The sequence below is a fragment of the Stomoxys calcitrans genome, chromosome 2, assembly GCF_963082655.1.
Source record: "Stomoxys calcitrans chromosome 2, idStoCalc2.1, whole genome shotgun sequence".
In the NCBI taxonomy this organism is placed as follows: Eukaryota; Metazoa; Arthropoda; class Insecta; order Diptera; family Muscidae; genus Stomoxys; species Stomoxys calcitrans.
Window position 1 is genome coordinate 201,442,484 of NC_081553.1, and position 20,920 is coordinate 201,463,403.

General features: G+C 38.8%; 1 protein-coding gene across 1 annotated transcript in view; it reads left to right on the forward strand.

The window, feature by feature from the left end:
* LOC106094300 (uncharacterized) overlaps positions 1-19,481 on the forward strand; it is a 140,951-nt gene extending 121,470 nt beyond the window's left edge. The window contains exons 4-7 of the mRNA XM_059363649.1: positions 11,465-11,702; positions 11,900-12,111; positions 12,647-12,752; positions 18,638-19,481. Of these exons, the coding sequence (XP_059219632.1) occupies positions 11,465-11,702; positions 11,900-12,111; positions 12,647-12,752; positions 18,638-18,741 (660 nt within the window). The 3' untranslated portion in view covers positions 18,742-19,481. The remainder of the gene's footprint in view (positions 1-11,464; positions 11,703-11,899; positions 12,112-12,646; positions 12,753-18,637) is intronic.
* The last annotated feature ends 1,439 nt before the right edge of the window (positions 19,482-20,920 follow it).

The following is a 20,920-nucleotide window of genomic DNA, read 5'->3' on the forward strand; positions in this document are numbered from 1 at the left end:
ATATAGCTGCCATTTGGACCATCTATTCAATTAGGTTCCAGAAATGGTCCAGATCAGACCATAATTTTATAAAGCTGCCAAATTAAGGTCATGAACCAGTGAATTGTATAAAGCATCCTGACTGCAATAGAAAATAGTCCATATATTGATATAGCTGTCATATTGACCGATCTGCCGAAATGAAATCCTCATTTATATCCCCATTTCGCTGAGTTTATAACCGTGATCTGGTCAGGCTTCCCGCTGTTCGAAATGGAGATGGACCATATTTGGATTTCGCTGCAATATAGACTCTTCTGCCGACTAGTTTCTCAAGCCCGTTAAAGGCACATCTATTTTCCGATTTCGTTGAAATTTGGATAATTGAGTTCGATTGGGCCAACTGATATCCGAACGGAGTATCGTTAACAGCAAACTCTATTTCGTTAAAGCTGCCATTTAGACCGTTCTGCCTATTTAGGGTCTTAAGCTCATAAAAGTCACAATTATTAACCAATTTCTTTTTAATTTGAATCCATGACTTCTTTGCAGTTAAACAATGTATGTGCTACGTCAACCCAATATGGATATTGAAGAGAAGAATTAGACTAGAGTTAGGATAATAACTATATCTATGGTGAAGGGTTAAATCAAGAGATCGGTTTATATGGGAGCTATATCACGTTATAAGCCGATTTGGACCATAATTAGCACAGTTGTTGGAAGTCGTAACAGAACACTACGTGCAAAATTTCAGCCAAATCGGACAAATATTGCTTCTCCAGGGGCTCAAGAAGTCAAACCGGGAGATCGGTTTATATGGGAGCTGTATCTAAGCAGAACCGGTATGACCCAGTTGCAATCCCTGATGACCTACATCAATATTTAATATCTGTGCAAAATTTATACCGGTTAGCTTTAAGCGTTCGAATTCTATCGTGATTTCGACAAACGGACGGACGGACATGGCTAGATCGACTCAGAACGTCGAGAGGATCAATAATATATATACTTTATGGGATCTTTGACGAATATTTCCAGGTGTTACAAGCGAAATTACCAGATTAGTATACCCCCATCGTATGGTGGTGGGAATAATAATATTTTCCTTTAATAACATATTGGGTTGCCCAAAAAGTGATTGTCGGTAATATAGTAGTAATATAGTCGGCGTTGACAAATTTTTTCAACGGCTTGTGACTCTGGAATTGCATTTTTTCTTCTGTCAGTTATCAGCTGTTACTTTTAGCTTGCTTTAGAAAAAAGTGCGCGAAATTTTGTTTACATTTGTTTGTTTGGCGTCAATTTTAATATGGGTACCACATGTATTGAAAGAAATTCAATTAACAAACCGAATCAACGCTTGTGATATGCACCTTCAACGCAATGAATTCGATCCGTTTTTAAAACGAATCATAACTGGAGATGAAAAATGGATTGTTTACAACAACGTTAGTCGAAAACGATCATGGTCCAAGCATGGTGAACCAGCTCAAACCACTTCAAAGGCTGATATCCACCAAAAGAAGGTTATGCTGTCTGTTTGGTGGGATTGGAAGGGTGTGGTATATTTTGAGCTGCTTCCAAGGAACCAAACGATTAATTCGGATGTTTACTGTCAACAATTGGACAAATTGAATACAGCCATCAAGGAGAAGCGACCAGAAATGGTCAATCGTAAAGGTGTCATATTCCACCAGGACAACGCTAGACCGCACACATCTTTGGTCACTCGCCAAAAACTGAGTGAGATTGGCTGGGAATTTTTGATGCATCCACCATATAGCCCTGACCTTGCACCATCAGACTACCATTTATTTCGATCTTTGCAGAACTCCTTAAATGGTAAAACTTTCGGCAATGATAAGGCTATAAAATCGCACTTGGTTCAGTTTTTTGCAGATAAAGGCTAGAAGTTCTATGAGCGTGGAATACTAAATTTGCCAGGAAGATGGCAAAAGGTTATCGAACAAAATGGCAATTATATATTTGATTAAAGTTCATTCTAAGTTTTATTAAAAAAGCATTTACTTTCTTTTAAAAAATCCGCAATTACTTTTTGGGCAACCCAATATATATATCTTTGAGTGTCAGCTAACTCCTTCAATTTAACTTTTCGGTTTTCCAAAACTATTTTATGCACTTTTTATACCCGAATGATGGGGGTATATCTATTTTGTCATTCCCTTTGCAACACATCGAAATATCCATTTCCGACCCTATAAAGTATATATATTCTTGATCGTCGTAAAAATCTAAGAGGATTTAGCCATGTCTGTCCGTCTGTTCGTCCGTCCGTCTGTCTGTTGAAATCACGCTGCAGTCCTTAAAAATAGAGATATTGAGCTGAAACTTTGCGCAGATTCTTGTTGTTTGTCCATAGACAGGATAAGATGGGCTATATCGGACAATATCTTGATATAGCTCCCATATAGGCCGATCCGCACTGTGGAATACCATTATTTTACTTTATATTCTTATACGATCTATTGAAGAGAAACACGTGCGTATTTTCATTGCGTTCGCTACTCGACAGTCTCCTCGATGCCGATCGGTCCAAATTTGGATATAGCTGCCATATAGACCGATCTCTCGCTTTAAGGCCATGGACCCATAAAAGGCGAATGTATTGTCTGATTTCGCCAAAATTTGGGACAGTGAGTTGTGTCAGGGTCTTCGACATTCTTCTTCAATTGGGCTCAGATCGGTTCAGATTTGGTTATAGCTGCCATATAGACCGATCTCTCGATTTGGAGTCTTAGGCCAATAAAGGGCGTATTTATTGTCCGATGTCGTCAAAATTTGGGGCAATGAGATTTTTTGGGCCCTTCAACATTTTTCTTTAATTTGGCTCAAATCGGTAAAGATTTGGATATAACTGCCATATTAACCGATCTCTGGATTTATATTTTAGGGCACATAAAAGGCGCATTTATCGTCCGATGTCGCTGAAATTTAGAACAGTGAATTGTGTTAGGCTCTTCGTTTCAGTTTTATATATAGCTGCCATATAGACCGTTCTCTTGGTCCCATAAAAGGCACATTTATAATACGATTTCACTGAAGTTTGACACAGTGACTTATGTTAGGCTTTTCGACATCCTTGTCGTATATGGTTCAGATCGGTCTGGGGTCTTGACCCCAGAAAAGGCACATTTATAATACGATTTCACTGCAGTTTGACACAGTGACTTATGTTAGGCTTTTCGACATCCTTGTCGTATATGGTTCAGATCGGTCTATTTGGTCAGTTTGGATATTCCTACCTTGTTCTATTTACAAAATTGAACAATGACTTGTACTTATTGGACCACTCAATGTCCATGCTGAATTTGGTCCAAATCGGACCACATTTTGATATAGCTGCTATGGGGGCATAAATTATGCATTTTTCGTTGGACAATAACGACAGTTGGTTACCGTATATACCCGAGTTAGTGGGTATCCAAAGTTCGGCCCAGCCGAACTTAACGACTGTTTACTTTTTTTCTGGTTTGTACACCTCTTTTGCCCGATGGTGTGGTGCATCGTCTCTGACCAGTTTTTAAGTCAGCTAAGCACTTCTCAATCGTTTATCTCCAAGAAGTAGAATCTGAAGAACATTTATCAAGCCTTGCCTTGAATAGTGTTTTTTCCCATCAAATAGCAATGATAAGTGCAGACGCGAAATTTACCTTGAAACCATTGCCTAAAAATAACAAAACTAGTGTTACTAAAATCACTTTGACCTAATATGAACTAATGATCAGATTAAAAAAAATTTTACAGATATATTTCAATCATTTAGTATTCCCTAAGATTTTTGTACGCTTGTTTGTATTGTAATGCAATTTATATATTGGACGATTCAGCTCATATTTTTACTATTTCCTAGTATTTAATCCTCCTGCAAATTTTTAAACAAACTATTTTCATTCATTTTGAATCTTTATTGCACTCGTACATTTTTCTAAACATTTTCAAATACAAAACCCCCAAACACCATCACCTCCCAACCACCCATTGATTGATACTACCGTGGGGAATTTTCATGTAGCAAACACTATTTTGCCCTACATTGGTACCATGCAAATCAAATAATCATTTATCATTGTCAGCACTGAGATAGGAGTACGAGGATTTTTTCTATTTATTTGAAAAATGTTTTATTTTTTGGGACATGTTGTATTATCAAAGGTTATAACATTTGCAAATACTAAAACTACTACATGATCAGTCAATGTCATTCAAATAATTCATGAATGAGAAATTTAGTCCAACGATGATGTAGTGAAATGGGGATCGGTCAATGTCAATGAAAGTTTTGCTTATTTTATTTTCATTGTTTGATAAGCAAACTATAAATTCATCAGAATAATGATAAAATTTTGTCAATATTAAATTAGATGCAAATTTTACGAAAATTTAATTTTTAATCAAATCAAACTTACACTTACTTGCTAGCATCTAGTTACTAGATATCTTTCTCTTTAAGTTTTCCATCGTTTTTCATTACTATGTAATCTAACTGTGTTCGTATTCAAATGGCAGGCTTATCTTAACTCATTCTAACAACATGAAGCGTCATAGCTTCCTCCAATATCGGGTATGCGTTTTTCTAGCCACATTGTGTAGAAGATGTGATATAAACGCCTTAGCAATGTGTAAGGTCAGATATAGTTGACCCATTAACCCGTCAACTAATGTTGCCTTGCTGTTCTTTTAATATGCTGATCTTATTTTTGCTTTGGGTGTAACTTCTTCTCTGCTAAGTTCCGTCCTTGTCTCCACAAGAATATGTGCCTGCAACAAAGATATTATTTTAATATTTAGTTCACTGGTACAGTTTTCGGAATTTATTTTGACTCCTGAACATTGCTATTCTTCTCCATTCACTTTTTTTATACCCACCACCATAGAAAGGGGGTATACTAACCGAGTCATGCCGTTTATAACACCTCAAAATAATGATCTGAGATCCTATGAAGTATATATGTTCTTTATCGTCTAAACATTATGAGTCGATCTAGCCATGTTCATCCATCTGCGCGTCTGTCCGTCTATAGAAATCACAATAGCGTTCGAATGAATGGAGATATCCGCCTGAAGTTTTGCACCGATTCTTCCTATTGATGTAGGTAGAGGTTTCAATTTTCGTCCGATTTGGCTGAAATTTTGTACGTGAAGTACACTTATGGCCTATATAAATGCATGAAATCTTTATTTGATTCTATAGGACGGTCCATATATTTTGTACGTGAAGTACACTTATGGCCTATATAAATGCATGAAATCTTTATTTGATTCTATAGGACGGTCCATATATTTTAATGTTTGAAGATTATTTCATGCAAATGTTGACCATGAATGGTCATTTCCAGCATTTCGGCCGGTATCTTACGAATAAATGCTTCAATGTTGTCTTCCGGCCAATTGACCGGTCCCGAAGGTGAAATAAAATGTTCAACGAACTCGCCTCTCAATAAGTCCATTGTTAAGCGTGCTGTGTGGTATGTGGTATGTGGCACCGTCTTGTTGAACCACATGTCATGCAAGTCAAGCTCTTGCATTTTGGGCAAAAAAGTTGGATATCTTCTCAAGGTAGTGCTCATCATTCACAGTTACATTACGATTCGCAGCATTTTTGAAGATAAAATGCTTATAAACCGCACCAAACTGTTACTTTCTCTGGATGCATTCTGCTTAAATATTTACGTAACCATTGAGCCAAAAGTGAGTTTCGTCGTAAAACCAGTTAAACCAGTTGTTGAGAAATGTTCCCCTTTTATTCAAGCACCCGAAGAACAGAAAGGCAAATAAAAATCAATTTAAAACAAGTAAAAAGGCGTTAAGTTCGGCCGGGCCGAACTTTGGATACCCACCACCTCGGGTATATATGCGAACCACCTTTCGTCAAAATCCATTAAAAAATGCATACCTTATGCCCCATAACAGCTATATAGACATATCATCCGATTTAGACCAAATGCTTATAAGTACAAGTCATTGTTCAACCGAGAGATCGGTCTATATGGCAGCTATATCCAAATCTGGACCGATCTGAGGCGAACTGAAGACAAATATCGAAGGGCCCAACACAACTCACAGTCCCAAATTTCGGCGACATCGGACAATAAATGCGCTTTTTATGGGCCCTAAATCGAGAGTTCGGTCTATATGGCAGCTATATCCAAATCTGAACCGATCAGGGCCAAATAGATGAAAGGTGTCAAAGGGCCTAAGGCAACTCACTGACCCAAATTTCAGCAAAATCGGATAATAAATGTGGCTTTTATGGGCCCAAGACCCTAAATCGAAGGATCGATATATATGGCAGCTATATCCAAATCTGGACCGATCTGAACCAAATTGGCGAAGGATATCGAAGGGCTCACCGCAACTAACTGTCTCAAATTTCAGCAAAATTGGATAATAAATGTGGCTTTTATGTGCCCAAGACCCTAAATCGGAGGATCGGTACATATGGCAGCCATATGCAAATCTGGACCGATCGGGGCCAAATTGACGAAGGATGTGGAAGGGATCAACGCAACTCACTGTCCCAAATTTCAGCACAATCCGCTGATAAATGTGGCTTTTATGGGCCTAAGACCCTAAATCGGAAGATCTGTCAATATGGCAGCTATAACCAAATTTGGACCGATCTCGGCCAAATTGACTAAGGATATCGAAGGGCTCAACTCAACTCACTGTCCAAAATTTCAGCAAAATCGGATAATAAATGTGGCTTTTATGAGCCCAAGACCCTAAATCGGAGGATCGGTCTATATGGCAGCTATATCCAAATCTGAACCGATCTGAGCCAAATTGACGGAGGATGTTGGAAGGCCTAGCACAACTCACTGTCCCAAATTTCCGCAAAATCGGATAATAAATGTGGCTTTTATTTACCTAAGACCCTTAATCGGCGGATCGGTCTATATTGGGGCTATATCAAGATATAGTCCGATATAGCCCATCTTCGAACTTAACCTGCTTATGGACAAAAAAAGAATCTGTGCAAAATTTCTGCTCAATATCTCTATTTTTAAAGACTGTAGCGTGATTTCAACAGACAGACGGACAGACGGATGGACATGTCTAGATCGTCTTAGATTTTTACGCTGATCAAGATTATATATACTTTATAGGGTCGGAAATGGATATTTCGATGTGTTGCAAACGGAATGACAAAATGAATATACCCCCATCCTTCGGTGGTGGGTATAAAAAAAGGTTGCACAGGTTTTATATGCTACAATAGATTTACACAATGTTAATATCAGTAAAGAATACTTATATCTTGCCCACTTGACTGCCAGAACAGGAGAGACAGCTTCAAGCTATAGTCACGACCACGAAACTAAAACATTTATTTTACCTAATAAAATATATAAAATAAGTATTTATATATGTGGTTAATTATATACAAAAACTTCAGCGAATATAGGCTTTGAGAATGTTCAAAGATCAAAGCCTTTGACGACCTGCATAACTTCTTTAGGTCTAGCAATCAATATAAAAATATGTATGTATATGCTAAGTTTGTGTGGTTGTTGATCTGTATGTTCAACCTGCAGCGACGGACCAACCCATTGATCATATGAAGCAAGATGGGAAGTAGGCTCTCTCACGCTGTTCATACATGAAGAGGTCGTATAGCTAGAATAGCATCATTGCTTATAAAGTTTTTGTTATTAATGGTGATGGTGACGTTTACTGAAAAAAACGATGATTTGGAGCAGCAGAGGGTAAAACAAGTAAAAAAGGCCGGGCCGAACTTTGGATACCCACCACCTCGGATATATATGTGAACCATCTTTCCTCAAAATCCGGTGCAAAATTCATACCTTATGCCCCATAGCAGTTATATCAATATATGTTCCGATTTGGACCAGATACTAATAAGTAAAAGTTATTGTTCAATTGTATATAACAAAATATTGGTCTTTTTAGTAGTTATATCTAAAAATAAACCGACTAACTATATACGACACGAATGTTGAAAAGCATAACATAAGTCAGAGTGTCAAATTTCAGTGCAATCGGATTAAAAATGCGCCTTTTATGGGGGCAAGACTTTAAATAGAGAGATCGGTTTTTATGGCAGCTATATGCAAATCTTGATCGATCTAGACCAAATTGCAGAAATATGTGGAGGGGCTTAACTTAACTCTGTGTCCCAAATTTCGGCAACATCGAACAATAAATGCGCTTTTTATGGCCCCAAAACCTAAAACCGAGAGATCGGTCTATATGGAAGCTATATCCAAATCTAAACCGATCTGAGCCATATTGACGGAAGATGTCGAAGGGCCTAAGACAACTCCCTGTACCTAATTTCAGCAAAATCGGGTAATAAATGTGGCTTTTATGGCCCTAAGACCCAAAATTGGAGAAAAGGTCTATATGGCAGCTATATCCAAATCTGAACCGGTATGAACCATATTGACGGAGGATGTTGAAGGGCCTAATACAACTCATTGTCCCAAATTTCAGCAAAATCAGATAATAAATGTGTCTTTTATGGGCCTATGACCCTAAATCGGAGGATCGGTCTATATGGCAGCTATATCCAAATCTAAACCGATCTGGGCCAATTTAACGGAGGATGTCGAAGGGCCTAACACAATTTACTGTTCCGACTTTCAGCAAAATCGGATAATAAATGTGGCTTTTATGGGCCTAACACACTAAATCGAAGGATCGGTCTATATGACAGCTATATCCAAATCTGAACCAATCTGAGCCATATTGACAGAAGATGTCGAAGGGCCTAAGACAACTCACTGTCCCAAATTTCAGCAAAATCGGATAATAAATGTGGCTTTTATGGGCCTAAGACCCTAAATCGGAGGATCGGTCTATATGGCAGCTATATCCAAATCTGAGCCGATCTGTGCCAAATTGACGGAGGATGTCGAAGGGCCTAACACAACTCACTGTCCCAAATTTCAGCAAAATAGGATAATAAATGTGGCTTTTATTGCCCTAAGACCCTAAATCGGCCGATCGGTCTATATGGGGGCTATATCAAGATATAGTCCGATATAGCCCATCTTCGAACTTAACCTGCTTATGGATAAAAAAAAAAAAGAATCTGTGCAAAGTTTCAGCTCAATGTCTCTATTTTTGAAGACTGTAGCGTGATTTCAACAGAGAGACGGACAGACGGACGGACATGTCTAGATCGTCTTAGATTTTTACGCTGATCAAGAATATATATACTTTATAGGGTCGGATATGGATATTTCGATGTGTTGCAAACGGAATGACAAAATGAATATACCCCCATCCGGCGGTGGTGGGTATAATAGTAGGAAAAGAAGATTTTGGCATAAATAAATACCTGACCCCTTTAGTCTTAGGCCAATCTTTTCCAACATGTAGGTGCAAAGGTATACAGCGTCTCTCTCGGGGCACTATTCCGTGCTTCTAAAGTTAACGCCACAGCTTTTAAATTAAAGCTTCTAGGAACCGAACTAGGATGATAGAGAGCGGTTTACATGGGAGCCATATCAGGTTATAAACTGATTTTGGGTTACACTATACGCAAAATTTTAGCCAAATCGGGCAAAAATTGTGGCTTGTAAGGACTCAAGAAGTCAAATCGGGAGATCGGATTATATTGGAGCAATATTAGGTTATAGACGGATTTAGACCGTATTTGGCACAGTTGTTGGAAGCCATAACAAAACACAACGTGCTAAATTTCAGCCTCTTCTTTTCTCCGCACGCTTCTGGTCCGTGCCAGGATTGAAAAGAACCCCTGACCCTACTTCTCTTTGGTTTGCCAGAACCGCTTCTATCATCGGTCGTTGTCGGTGAGGTGTAACCGTTGCTTGGAGTGGTTAAATTTCCGATCTTACTCTGGCCTCACATCACTACGGAATTATAGTTATACTGGAAATGTTGCAAGGTGCTGTGCGAAAATAGACAGCAGTGGGTCACAAGCGTCTTCGTCGTCGGCTTCTGCGTCCACGTCGTAGAACGGTAAATGAGGCACTTCCTCTTAGTCCCCACTAGGATTAAGAGTAAGTGAAGCAGTTTGCCTGACATTTCCATTGCATCCCCTGATCTCCAGAGTGACGTATCCATGCAAACCGTCATCTTTTTGGGGTCAGACCACCTCCCCATAATTCTCACCATCGACCGAGTTCATAATCTATGAGCGCCGGACGTTTATCAACCAGAAGAAGGCCGATTGGCCTGGCTTCAGAGAGTATACCAATCGCCGCTTCAGTTAACTGCCATCTCCCTCGGATGTGCTAGTTGCCAAGAGGAAATTTCGAGACATCTTTAACGCAGCAGCCGGTGGAATACCCCAAGTACGGCCTGATTTTCCGGCGCTGGCGGTGCCACTAACAGACGAGCGTGATGGAATTCGTTGCACGGAACCCTCTAACCCCAGAATCAGCGAGCTGAATCTGAAAAAGAACAGGGTAGTCTACGAAAATAGACGAAATTTGTGACTAGAACACTTGGATCAATGTAACTTAGGCACCGTCCTAAGCAAGCTGTGGTCTACAGTTAAGTCACTCTCGAACCCCGGTAGACGGAATGACAGGACCTCAGTCACTTTGCACCAGGTTGTTCAATTTATTGTGCATCCCGAGAGTGACAGGGCTAGGAGTAGAGTCATTCGTCCTATTCGTGGTCTCCGAGCCGATGAACAGCCATCACATTTTACCGTGGGCAAAGTTACGAATGTCATCCGTGGCGCCAAATCATTCAAGGCGTTTGGCCCCGACGGAATCTCTACATTGGTGCTGAAGAATCTCGTTTTACCTGGAATTGAGTACCTTACTACGGTCCTCATCCTGTCTTTGAACACTCTTTTAGTTCCCGACGTCTGGAAAATGGGCAGAGTGATTCCGCTACTGAGGCCTGAAAAGCACCCAAGTTTGAGGGAGTCGTACAAACCGATGTCACCAGTTGCAAATACTCTTGAAGCATTACTACTCCCGAGCCTCGTAGGAGAAATTCCATTCGCCGAGCATCAATAATATTGGGTTGCCCAAAAAGTAATTGCGGATTTTTTAAAAGAAAGAAAGAAACGGTCCTCGTGGCAGTGGACCTATCGAAGGTATTCGATACGGTCAGCCATGCCAAACCATTTGAGGAATGATTGCAACTGTGCTATGGTTTAATGTATGGTTTAAATCGGTAGATAACCTGATATAGCTGCCATAAAGTGATCCCTCAATTTGAAACTCTGAGCCACTGGAGGGCGCAGTTTTTACTCGATTTGCCTGAAAGTTTGGATGTGGTATTTTTCTATGAGTACCAATAGCCATGACAAGTATGGTCCATTTCGGCCAAAACTTGGTGTAGCTCATATATATATTGAAAAAGTCATTCAAAGAACTTGACAAATGCCATCCATGGTGAAGGGTGTATAATATTCTGCCCAGCCGAACTTAACGCGCTTTTACTTGTGTTTTCTTTATATCATCAATTTTTATATATTTTGTATTTTTTTTTTTAATTCTGTTTTATTTTTCAGATTCATCGCTTGCAAAACAAACCAGTGTCTTGGGTACGTTTACGTGATGGTCATATCATATCGGTGGATCAAACCACATTCATTGCCGACCAAAGGTTCCAGGCGATATTTCAGGATGACAAAGAGTACACATGGTCATTGCAAATAAAATACGTTCAGCAAACCGATGAGGGCTGGTTCGAGTGCCAAGCTAGTTCAGAGCCAAAAATGAGTGCCAAAGTGTATTTGAAAGTTATTGGTAAGTTGTGGTGGCACTGATGCTAAATGAACTCGTTGCGTATTTTATGCTGTTTTTTGGTGTTTTAAACATTTCCCATCCAAAGTGTGCCACTTTGATTTATTTCAAATTTTTTGTGTGTTATCCTTTTGGGTGGTGCCTCTTTTTTATTTGTGTTTTTGCATTTCTTTCTCTTTCTTGGCGATTTGTTTGTTTAGTGCCATTAACCGAATTGATTGGGGACCAATCGCGCTTCGTTAAGGCCGGCAGTAAAGTGGCATTGCATTGCATAGTCCGAGGCACACTGGATCCACCGCAATATATTATCTGGTATCGTGACAAAACGCAAATAAGTGACGACAATAAAATGGGTTGGTATACGCAATTGGATCGCAATATATTTGGAAGCAGTGGCGACAATGAGAATACGGTAAATCCTCAAAAACACATTCTATTTAAGCAAAATGAATTACAAATCGAATTTAAAAAAAAAAGTTTCGGTAGCAAATGCTTAGAGATAATGTTCCCTAAATTGCATTGGCTGTTATGGTGACCAAAAAGTTAACTCGAAAATTATATTGGGTTGCCCAAAAACTAATTGCGGATTTTTCATATAGTCGGCGTTGACAAATTTTTTCACAGCTTGTGACTTTGTAATTGCATTCTTTCTTCCGTCAGTTATCAGCTGCTACTTTTAGCTTGCTTTAGAAAAAAAGTGTAAAAAAGTATATTTGATTAAAGTTCATTCTAAGTTTTATTAAAAATGCATTTACTTTTTTTTAAAAAATCCGCAATTACTTTTTGGGCAACCCAATACATATATTTTTTTGTACATGAGTTACCTTTTCAAGTTTCTTTGATACTCGTATTTATTTCCATACATCCAACTGAACTATGCCTGATTGTACTATGCTTTAACTTTGGGTTTTGTTTCTCTCTATCTTCCCCGGTGTATTTCCATTTAGATTGGATCTCTCATTATACCTTCAGTGCGTAAAGTGGATTCCGGAAATTATACCTGCCAGCCATCGAACAGTGCATCCGTTTCCGTTGACCTGCATGTGCTTAGCGGTAAGTTGGTTTGTTGGCTTTACCATTGTTCCTCACTTCCTTTCAGATGCCATCCATTCTCATCTTTTTTTTTTTTTTTTTTTTTTTTTTGTTTTGTTCTGCATGAGCACGTGAATACGTGAATGAATGAATATTCATATGATCGTAGCTGTATGGGACACAGTACCTTCAATGCATACTCACAATCACTGGGTATTAATGAGTTGAAATTATGCTCCCGCTTTTGCTTCTGCCATGGCAATTAGCAGGCGCATAATAAATTGCTAAACCGATGTTGGCTTAAAGGGACACGTTAATTAACAATTAGTTCAGGTGCATTAGTCTTTGCTTCTATATTCCTCCGGACCGGCTTAACCTCAGCTCTGAGTTTGACAATTGACTACTGTGACATCAATTGCATCTGAATTATCCCCATTATGCAGCAATGACTTTAAGCTTCCATTTTCTACCAAAAGCTAATGCCGTTAGAGCATTTACCATCCATGATGTTAATGCTATACCAGTCAACGCAATTGAATCGATTAGCTGCGAGCAACAGAAGATGGAAAAATAGATGGAAGTGGGATAGATGATGGGGAGACTGCTTTATGAGTTTTATAACCACATATTAACATTTAGTTAAGTACGAATAGTACTACTTTGGAGAAGTAAGATCATCATTAATCGACTAGACATTTAATCAATCGATTTGTCGGTGAAGAAACTTTATTTACGAGATGTTAAGATGCTGTGAAAAATCTCAAGGGGAAAATTAATAAAAATTTTTGCTTTAAATAAAACCATACTAAAATTTTCAGCTGCCATAAAGATCGATTTCCCGATTTCCCTATTTAAAATCTCTGACCTATAAAAACCACACACCACTAAATCTCGCCGAAATTTTGAACAGTTAGTTTTATTGAACCTTAAGCCAATCTTGCCGAGTATGGTCTAAATCGGACTACATTTAGATATAGAACAGCGAGTTGTACAAAAACCCTTGGCGAGTATGGTCCAGATTGGACCTTTTTGGCATAAACCTCGATATAGCTGATCGATACTCAGACCTAACATAAAGGGGTCTAACACAACTCCTGTTTCCAATTTTAGCGAAATCTTATTCAAAATTCTCTTTTTATGAGTACAAAATTGGAGGCCAAAGTGGCCACATCTGCGTTCAAATCACGGCGTGAGGTATATAGACATGCCAAAACTTCTCTACCAAGAGATGTCGCTATGCGGCACACCGTTCGGACTCGGCATAAAAAAGGTGCTCTGTTATTATTGAGCTTTATCTTCAATCAGACTGCGCTCATTGAAATGAGAGAAGTGTACCCAGTTCCTTAATAAAATTTTCATTGGAAATTTAGTATTTAGGTTAGGTTAGATTGAAAAGAGGGTGCAGATATTAATTCGCCCCATGCCACTGCGGACATACACCTAAGCCAGTAATCGGCTTGTTGTGCGCTCTAAAACTTAACAAGTAAAAAGGCAAGGCCGAGTCGAACTTTGGATACCCACCACCTCGGGTATATATGTAAATCCCATTTCGTCACAATCCGTTGAAAATTGGATAACTTAAGCACCCAAATTCGGCACGGACATTGAATGGTCTAATATACATGTCACTATTCAATTTTGTAGAACAAAATATAGGTATCTTTGACAGATATATCCAATCATATACCGATCTGAACCATATTAAGGTGGGATATCGTGAGGCTTAACATAGCAAAATTGCAGCCAAATCGGACAAAAATTGCGTCTTGTAAGGGCTCAAAAGTCAAATTGGAAGATCGGTTTATATGGGAGCTATATCACGTTATAGACCGATTCGGACCGTACTTGGCCTCACAGACCACTGCAATTCAATGGCAAGAAAAATGCACTTCCCGGCACTGGCGCGGATGGGTTGTTGCTGTTGCGTATATTGCCACACGGGAGGGGTCACATAGTCCGACGAAGCTTGTGACCCACTGCTGTCTATGTTGGCACAACACCTTGCAACATATTCAGTGCGACTATACTCCCGCAATGACGTAAGGCCAGAGCAAGATTCTAACAAGCGTGCTAAGATCGGCCGGGCGGAATCTTGGGAACCCACCACCATGGATTCTGCGAAAAATGTATACAAAACAAGTAAAAGCGTGCTAAGTTCGGCTAGGCCGAATCTTGGGAACTCACTACTATGGATTCTTCTAAAATGTTTACTAAATAAATATAGTTGAAGGGCACAATCTTATCCTACATACCGAACTTCTGTCAAACCAGCAAAAACTAAAGCTCTAGGAACCGAACAAGGATGACCGATTTGCACCGTTCTTGGCACAATTGTTGGAAGTCGTAACAGAACACCGCATGCTAAATTTCAGCCAAATCTGACTAAAATGGCGGCTTCTAGGGGCTCAAAAAAATCAAATCGGAAGATCGGTTTATATAGGAGCAATATCAGGTCCTTGACCGATTTAAACCGTACTTTGCACAGTTTTTGTAAGTCACAACAGAACACTATGTGCAAAATTTCTGCCAAATGGGATGAAAACTGAGGCTTCCGGGGGCTCAAAAAGTCAAATCGAGAAATCAGTTTATATGGGAGCTATATCAGGTTCTTGACCGATTTAAACCGTTCTTGGCACAATTGTTGTAAGTCAAAGCAGAACATTTTGGGCAAAATTTCCGCAAAATGCAATAAAAACGATTTGAACCGTATTTGGCGCAGTTGTTGGCAGTCTTAACAGAACACTATGTGCAAAGTTTTCGGTAAATCGGACAAAAATTACGGCTTCCAAGGGCTTAAGAAGTTAAATCAGGAGATCGTTTTATATGGGAGCTATATCCAAATCTGAACCGATGTGACCCATGTGCAATTCCCAACGACCTACATCAATATTAAATATCTGTGCCACATTTCAAGCGGCTAGCTTTACGTGATAGCGGTCGAACGAGTTAAGCTAACCGCTTGAAATTTGATTCCTAATTTCGACAGACTGACGGACAAGGCTAGATCGAGTCAGAATTTCGTTTGTAATGTCTAATCTAGACATTACAAACGAAATGTCTAGATTAGTATACCCCCATACTATGGCGATGGGTATAAAAAGACCCACTAAATGCAACGGATACACCTCACCTACACCGACCGATGATAGAGACGGTTCTGGCAAACCGAACAGAATCAGGGTCCGGGGTTCTCTTCAATCCTGTGCGTGCTTAGAAGGCACTCCGTTAAGTTCGGTCGGGCCGAACTTTGGATACCCACTACCTCGGTTTTATATGTCAACCACCTTACGTCAAAATCCGGTGAAAAATGCGGAAAAAAATGTCAAAGAGTCTAACACAACTCACTGTCCCAAATTTCGGCGAAATCGGACAATAAATGCGCCTTTTATGGCCCCAAAGCCTATATGGTAGCTATAACCAAATCTGGACCGATCTGAGTCAAATTGAAAAAGAATAACAAAGGGCCAAACACAACTCACTGTCCCAAGTTTCGGCGACATCCGACAATAAATGCGCCTTTTATGGGCGCAAGACCTTATGTCGAGAGATCGGTCCATATGGCAGCTATATTCAAATCTAGACCGATCTGAGCCAAATTGAAGAAGGCGTCGTAGGTCCTATCCTTACTTATAAATGTGGCTTTTATGGACCTAAGACCCTAAATCGGAGGATCGGTCTATATGATAGCTATATTCAAATCTGGACCGATCTATGCCAAATTAAAGAGGTATGTCGAAGGGCCTAACACAACTCACTGTTCCAAATTTCAGCAAAATCGGATAATAAATGTGACATTTATGGGCCTTATACCCTAAATCGGCGGATAGGTTAATATGGGAACTATATCTTGATATAGCTATATATATTCCGATATAGCCCATCTTCGAACTTAACCTGCTTATGGACAAAGATAGAATCTGTGCAAGGTTTCATCTCAATATCTCTATTTTTAGACACTTTAGCGTGATTTCAACAGACAGACGGACGCACATGGTTAGATCGTCTTAGATTTTTACGCTGATCAACAATATATATACTTTATGGGGTCGGGAATGGATATTTCGATGTGTTGCAAACATAATGACAAATTGAATATATAACAAGTAAAAGCGTGCTAAGTTCGGCCGGGCCGAATCTTATATACCCTCCACCATGGATCGCATTTGTCGAGTTCTTTTCCCGGCATCTCTTCTTAGGCAAAAAAAGATATAAGAAAAGAGTTGCTCTGCTATTAAAACGATATCAAGATATGGTCCGGTTCGGACCACAATTAAGTTATATGTTGGAGACCTGTGTAAAATGTCAGCCAATTCGTATAAGAATTGCGCCCATTGGGGCTCACGAAGTAAAATAGAGAGAACGATTTATATGGGATCTGTATCGGGCTATAGACCGATTCAGACCATAATAAACACGTTTGTTGATGGTCATGAGAGGATCCATCGTACAAAATTTCAGGCATATCAGATAATAATTGCGACCTCTAGGGGTCAAGAAGTCAAGATCCCAGATCGGTTTATATGGCAGCTATATCAGGTTATGAATCGATTTGAACCTTATTTGACACAATTGTTGAAAGTAAAAATAAAATACGTCATGCAAAATTTCAGCCAAATCGGATAGGAATTGCGCCCTCTAGAAGCTCAAGAAGTCAAATCCCCAGATCTGTTTATATGACAGCTATATCAGGTTATGGACCGATTTGAACCATACTTGGCACAGTTGTTGGGTATCATAACAAAACACGTCGTGCTAAATGCCATTCCAATCGGATAAGAATTCAAGAAGTCAAGACCCAATATCGGTTTATATGGCAGCTATATCAGGTTATGAACCGATTTGAACCATACTTGGCACTGTAGTTGGGTATCATAACAAAACACGTCGTGCAAAATTTCATTTCAATCGGATAAGAATTGCGCACTCTAGAGGCTCAAGAAGTCAAGATCCCAGATCGGTTTATATGGCAGCTATATCAGGTTATGAACCGACTGCGAAATTTCAGCCAAATCGGATAGAAATTGTGCCCTCTAGAAGCTCAAGAAGTCAAGTCCCCAGATCTGTTTATATGACAGCTATATCTGGTTATGAACCGATTTGAACCTTATTTGACATAGTTGTTGAAAGTAGGAATAAAATACGTCATGCTAAATTTCAGCCAAATCGGATAGGAATTGCGCCCTCTTGAAGCTCAAGAAGTCAAGACCCCAGATCTGTTTATATGACAGCTATATCAGGTTATTGACCGATTTGAACCATACTTGGCACAGTTGTTGGATATCGTAAACGAAACACGTCGTGCAAAATTTCATTCCAATCGGATAAGAATTGCGCACTCTAGAGGCTCAAGAAGTCAAGACCCAAGATCGGTTTATATGGCAGCTATATCAAAACATGGACCGATATAGCCCATTTACAATACCAACCGACCTACACTAATAAGAAGTATTTGTGCAAAAATTCAAGCGGCTAGCTTTACTCCTTCGGAAGTTAGCGTGCTTTGGACAGACAGACGGACGGACGGACGGATATGGCTAGATCGACATAAAATGTCACGACGATCAAGAATATGTGGGGTCTCAGATGAATATTTCGAGTAGTTACAAACAGAATGACGAAATTAGTATACCCCCCATCTTATGGTGGAGGGTTTAAAAAAGGATAAATACATTTATATATGATTGATAAATAAATACCATTATATATGATTGCCAGTCATATCTCCTGTAGTAGACAGTTGATATGTCTGCATAGGCGGGACTTGCAGCCATTACGTTTGTCATATGCTTTTTATATTCGGTGTAAACACACAAACATACCCTAAATTTACTTAATACACATGCATTAATGCTTGCTGGAGGTAATGACAACATTTTCTATTTGCTCTCTTTTTCGCTCTCTTTCAGGTGAATATTCTGCATCGGCCATTATGTCAGCAGCACGAACTTATGCCCTTAATGATGCTTATCTGTTGATTTTACTTTTATTGATGTTATTACACAATACGTGATTCTGGGGCCAAAATACGAATTAAGTGTTGCAATTAATTTAAATTTATGGACTACGAGGCGGGCATCATCTCCCTATCACGGCAAAGTAAATACAAAATGACATGCATTCATCTCCTCGTCTCGATCTGTTTGCAAGACAAACATTCAAACGAACAAGCAGTCATCCAACCAAGCAACCAATCATTTTGTTCACGTAGAGACCAAACGAAGGACCTACCGAACGACTTAGACTTGAAGTTGGATTTTGAATGCGTGTAAATGTGAATGTGAATGTTTTGCGGTTGTGGTAAATGTGAGTAAACAAATTATAGCTGAAGGACAACAAAAACAACCAAACAAAATTACATTAAATCGAATATCCCAGACACGTTTTGTGTAAGCAAAAGGATAATAAGAACAAACATTTAGCAAAGTAAGACACACAGCAAAAGAGAACGAAAGAGAGATAGAGAAGGAGCATCCTAAACATATGTAAATAATATCGTAAAGGTAAAGCTGAACACAGACACACACACACACACATACATCCCTACTCACACATTAAAACAATAATCTAAAATCCAATAAAACCTAAATTTAGATAATTCTCAATAAGTATTAGTTGTCTGACTGCGGTTTATCAAAGTATATGTAATATTAACTTTTCACATACATATAAAGATAACTACAACCTAAACAAATAGAGAGCAAAAAAATAAAGAAAACATTGGACACTTTTTCATAGAAAAGTCTATAGAAAAAGGAAATTGAGCAAAAAAAAACCTCTATGATTATACCTAAAAGTTGTGAAATATCAATAAATGTTAATCAGAATAATAATGATAATTTTTACTTAACATAAAAAAAAACAAACGAAACCAAATTAAGAAAATAGTTAAAAAGACAGAGATCGGTCTACATCGATCTTCGGTATAAGTGGCATAGGATTTTTTTTATTAATTCTTTATAAAGAAGAAAAGATTCATTTTTATATCATGGGCTGTGTTGTGTTGTTTTCATTTCAACGAATATAAATCATTTGTTATAAGCAAAACTGATATATAAATTTTAAAATGTTTACCTATTGTCGATTCATATACATATATGGGACACTCCGCGACAAATCAAATCCCATAGAATATTTTAATTTGTTTCAGCATTTGTAAGTTAAAAATTTTTCATGCCTTTCACCATAGAACGGGTTCGTTGCGTTTGCAGAACTTCCAAATATTGGTCCAAGACCCTATACGAAGTCTGTACAAAAAGTATGGCGAAATTTGAAATTTCGCTGGCTACTCGATTTTTGGATTATTTGCTTTACGTTGGTACCCACAACGTCTTACTTACACTAACGACAAGTCGAATTTTATGTATACTTTGTACTTTGATTCGCATGGGATTAGAGATCATGTATTGGTCAACTTCGAACCATATTTGGATACAACTGGCATATATATAGCGATCTCCCGATTTTAACCCTTAGACCACTTGCTTAGTACAATTGTACCTATTTTGACTTTTAACCCACATTTTTATAACCTCCACCATAGGATGGGGGTATACTAATTTCGTCATTCTGTTTGTAACTCCTCGAAATATTCGTCTAAGACCCCATAGAGTATATATATTCTTGATCGTCATGACATTTTAAGTCGAACTAGCCATGTCCGTCCGTCCGTCTGTTTGTAGAAAGAACGCTAACTTTCGAAGGAGTAAAGCTAGCCGCTTGAAATTTTGCACAAATACTTTTTAATAGTGCAGGTCGGTTCGGATTATAAATAGGCTATATCGGTCCACGTTTTGATATAGCTGCCATATAAAACTGTTTGTTTTTATCCGATTTGGCTGAAATTTTGCATGAGGTATTTTGTTATGACTTTCAACAACTGTGCTAAGAATAGTTCAAATCGGTCTATAACCTGATATAGCTGTCATATAAACCGACCTGGGGTCTTGACTTCTTGAGCCTCTAGTGGTTGCAGTTATTATCCGATTTGCCTGAAATCTTGTACGACGGATCCTCTCATGGCCATCAACATCCGTGTTTGTTATGGTCTGAATCGGTCTATAGCCCGATACAGCTCCCATATAAATAGGTCTCTCTATTTTACTTCTTGAGCCCCCAAAGGGCGCAATTCTTATTCGAATTGGCTGACATTTAACACAGGTCTCCAACATATAATTCAAACTCGACAAATG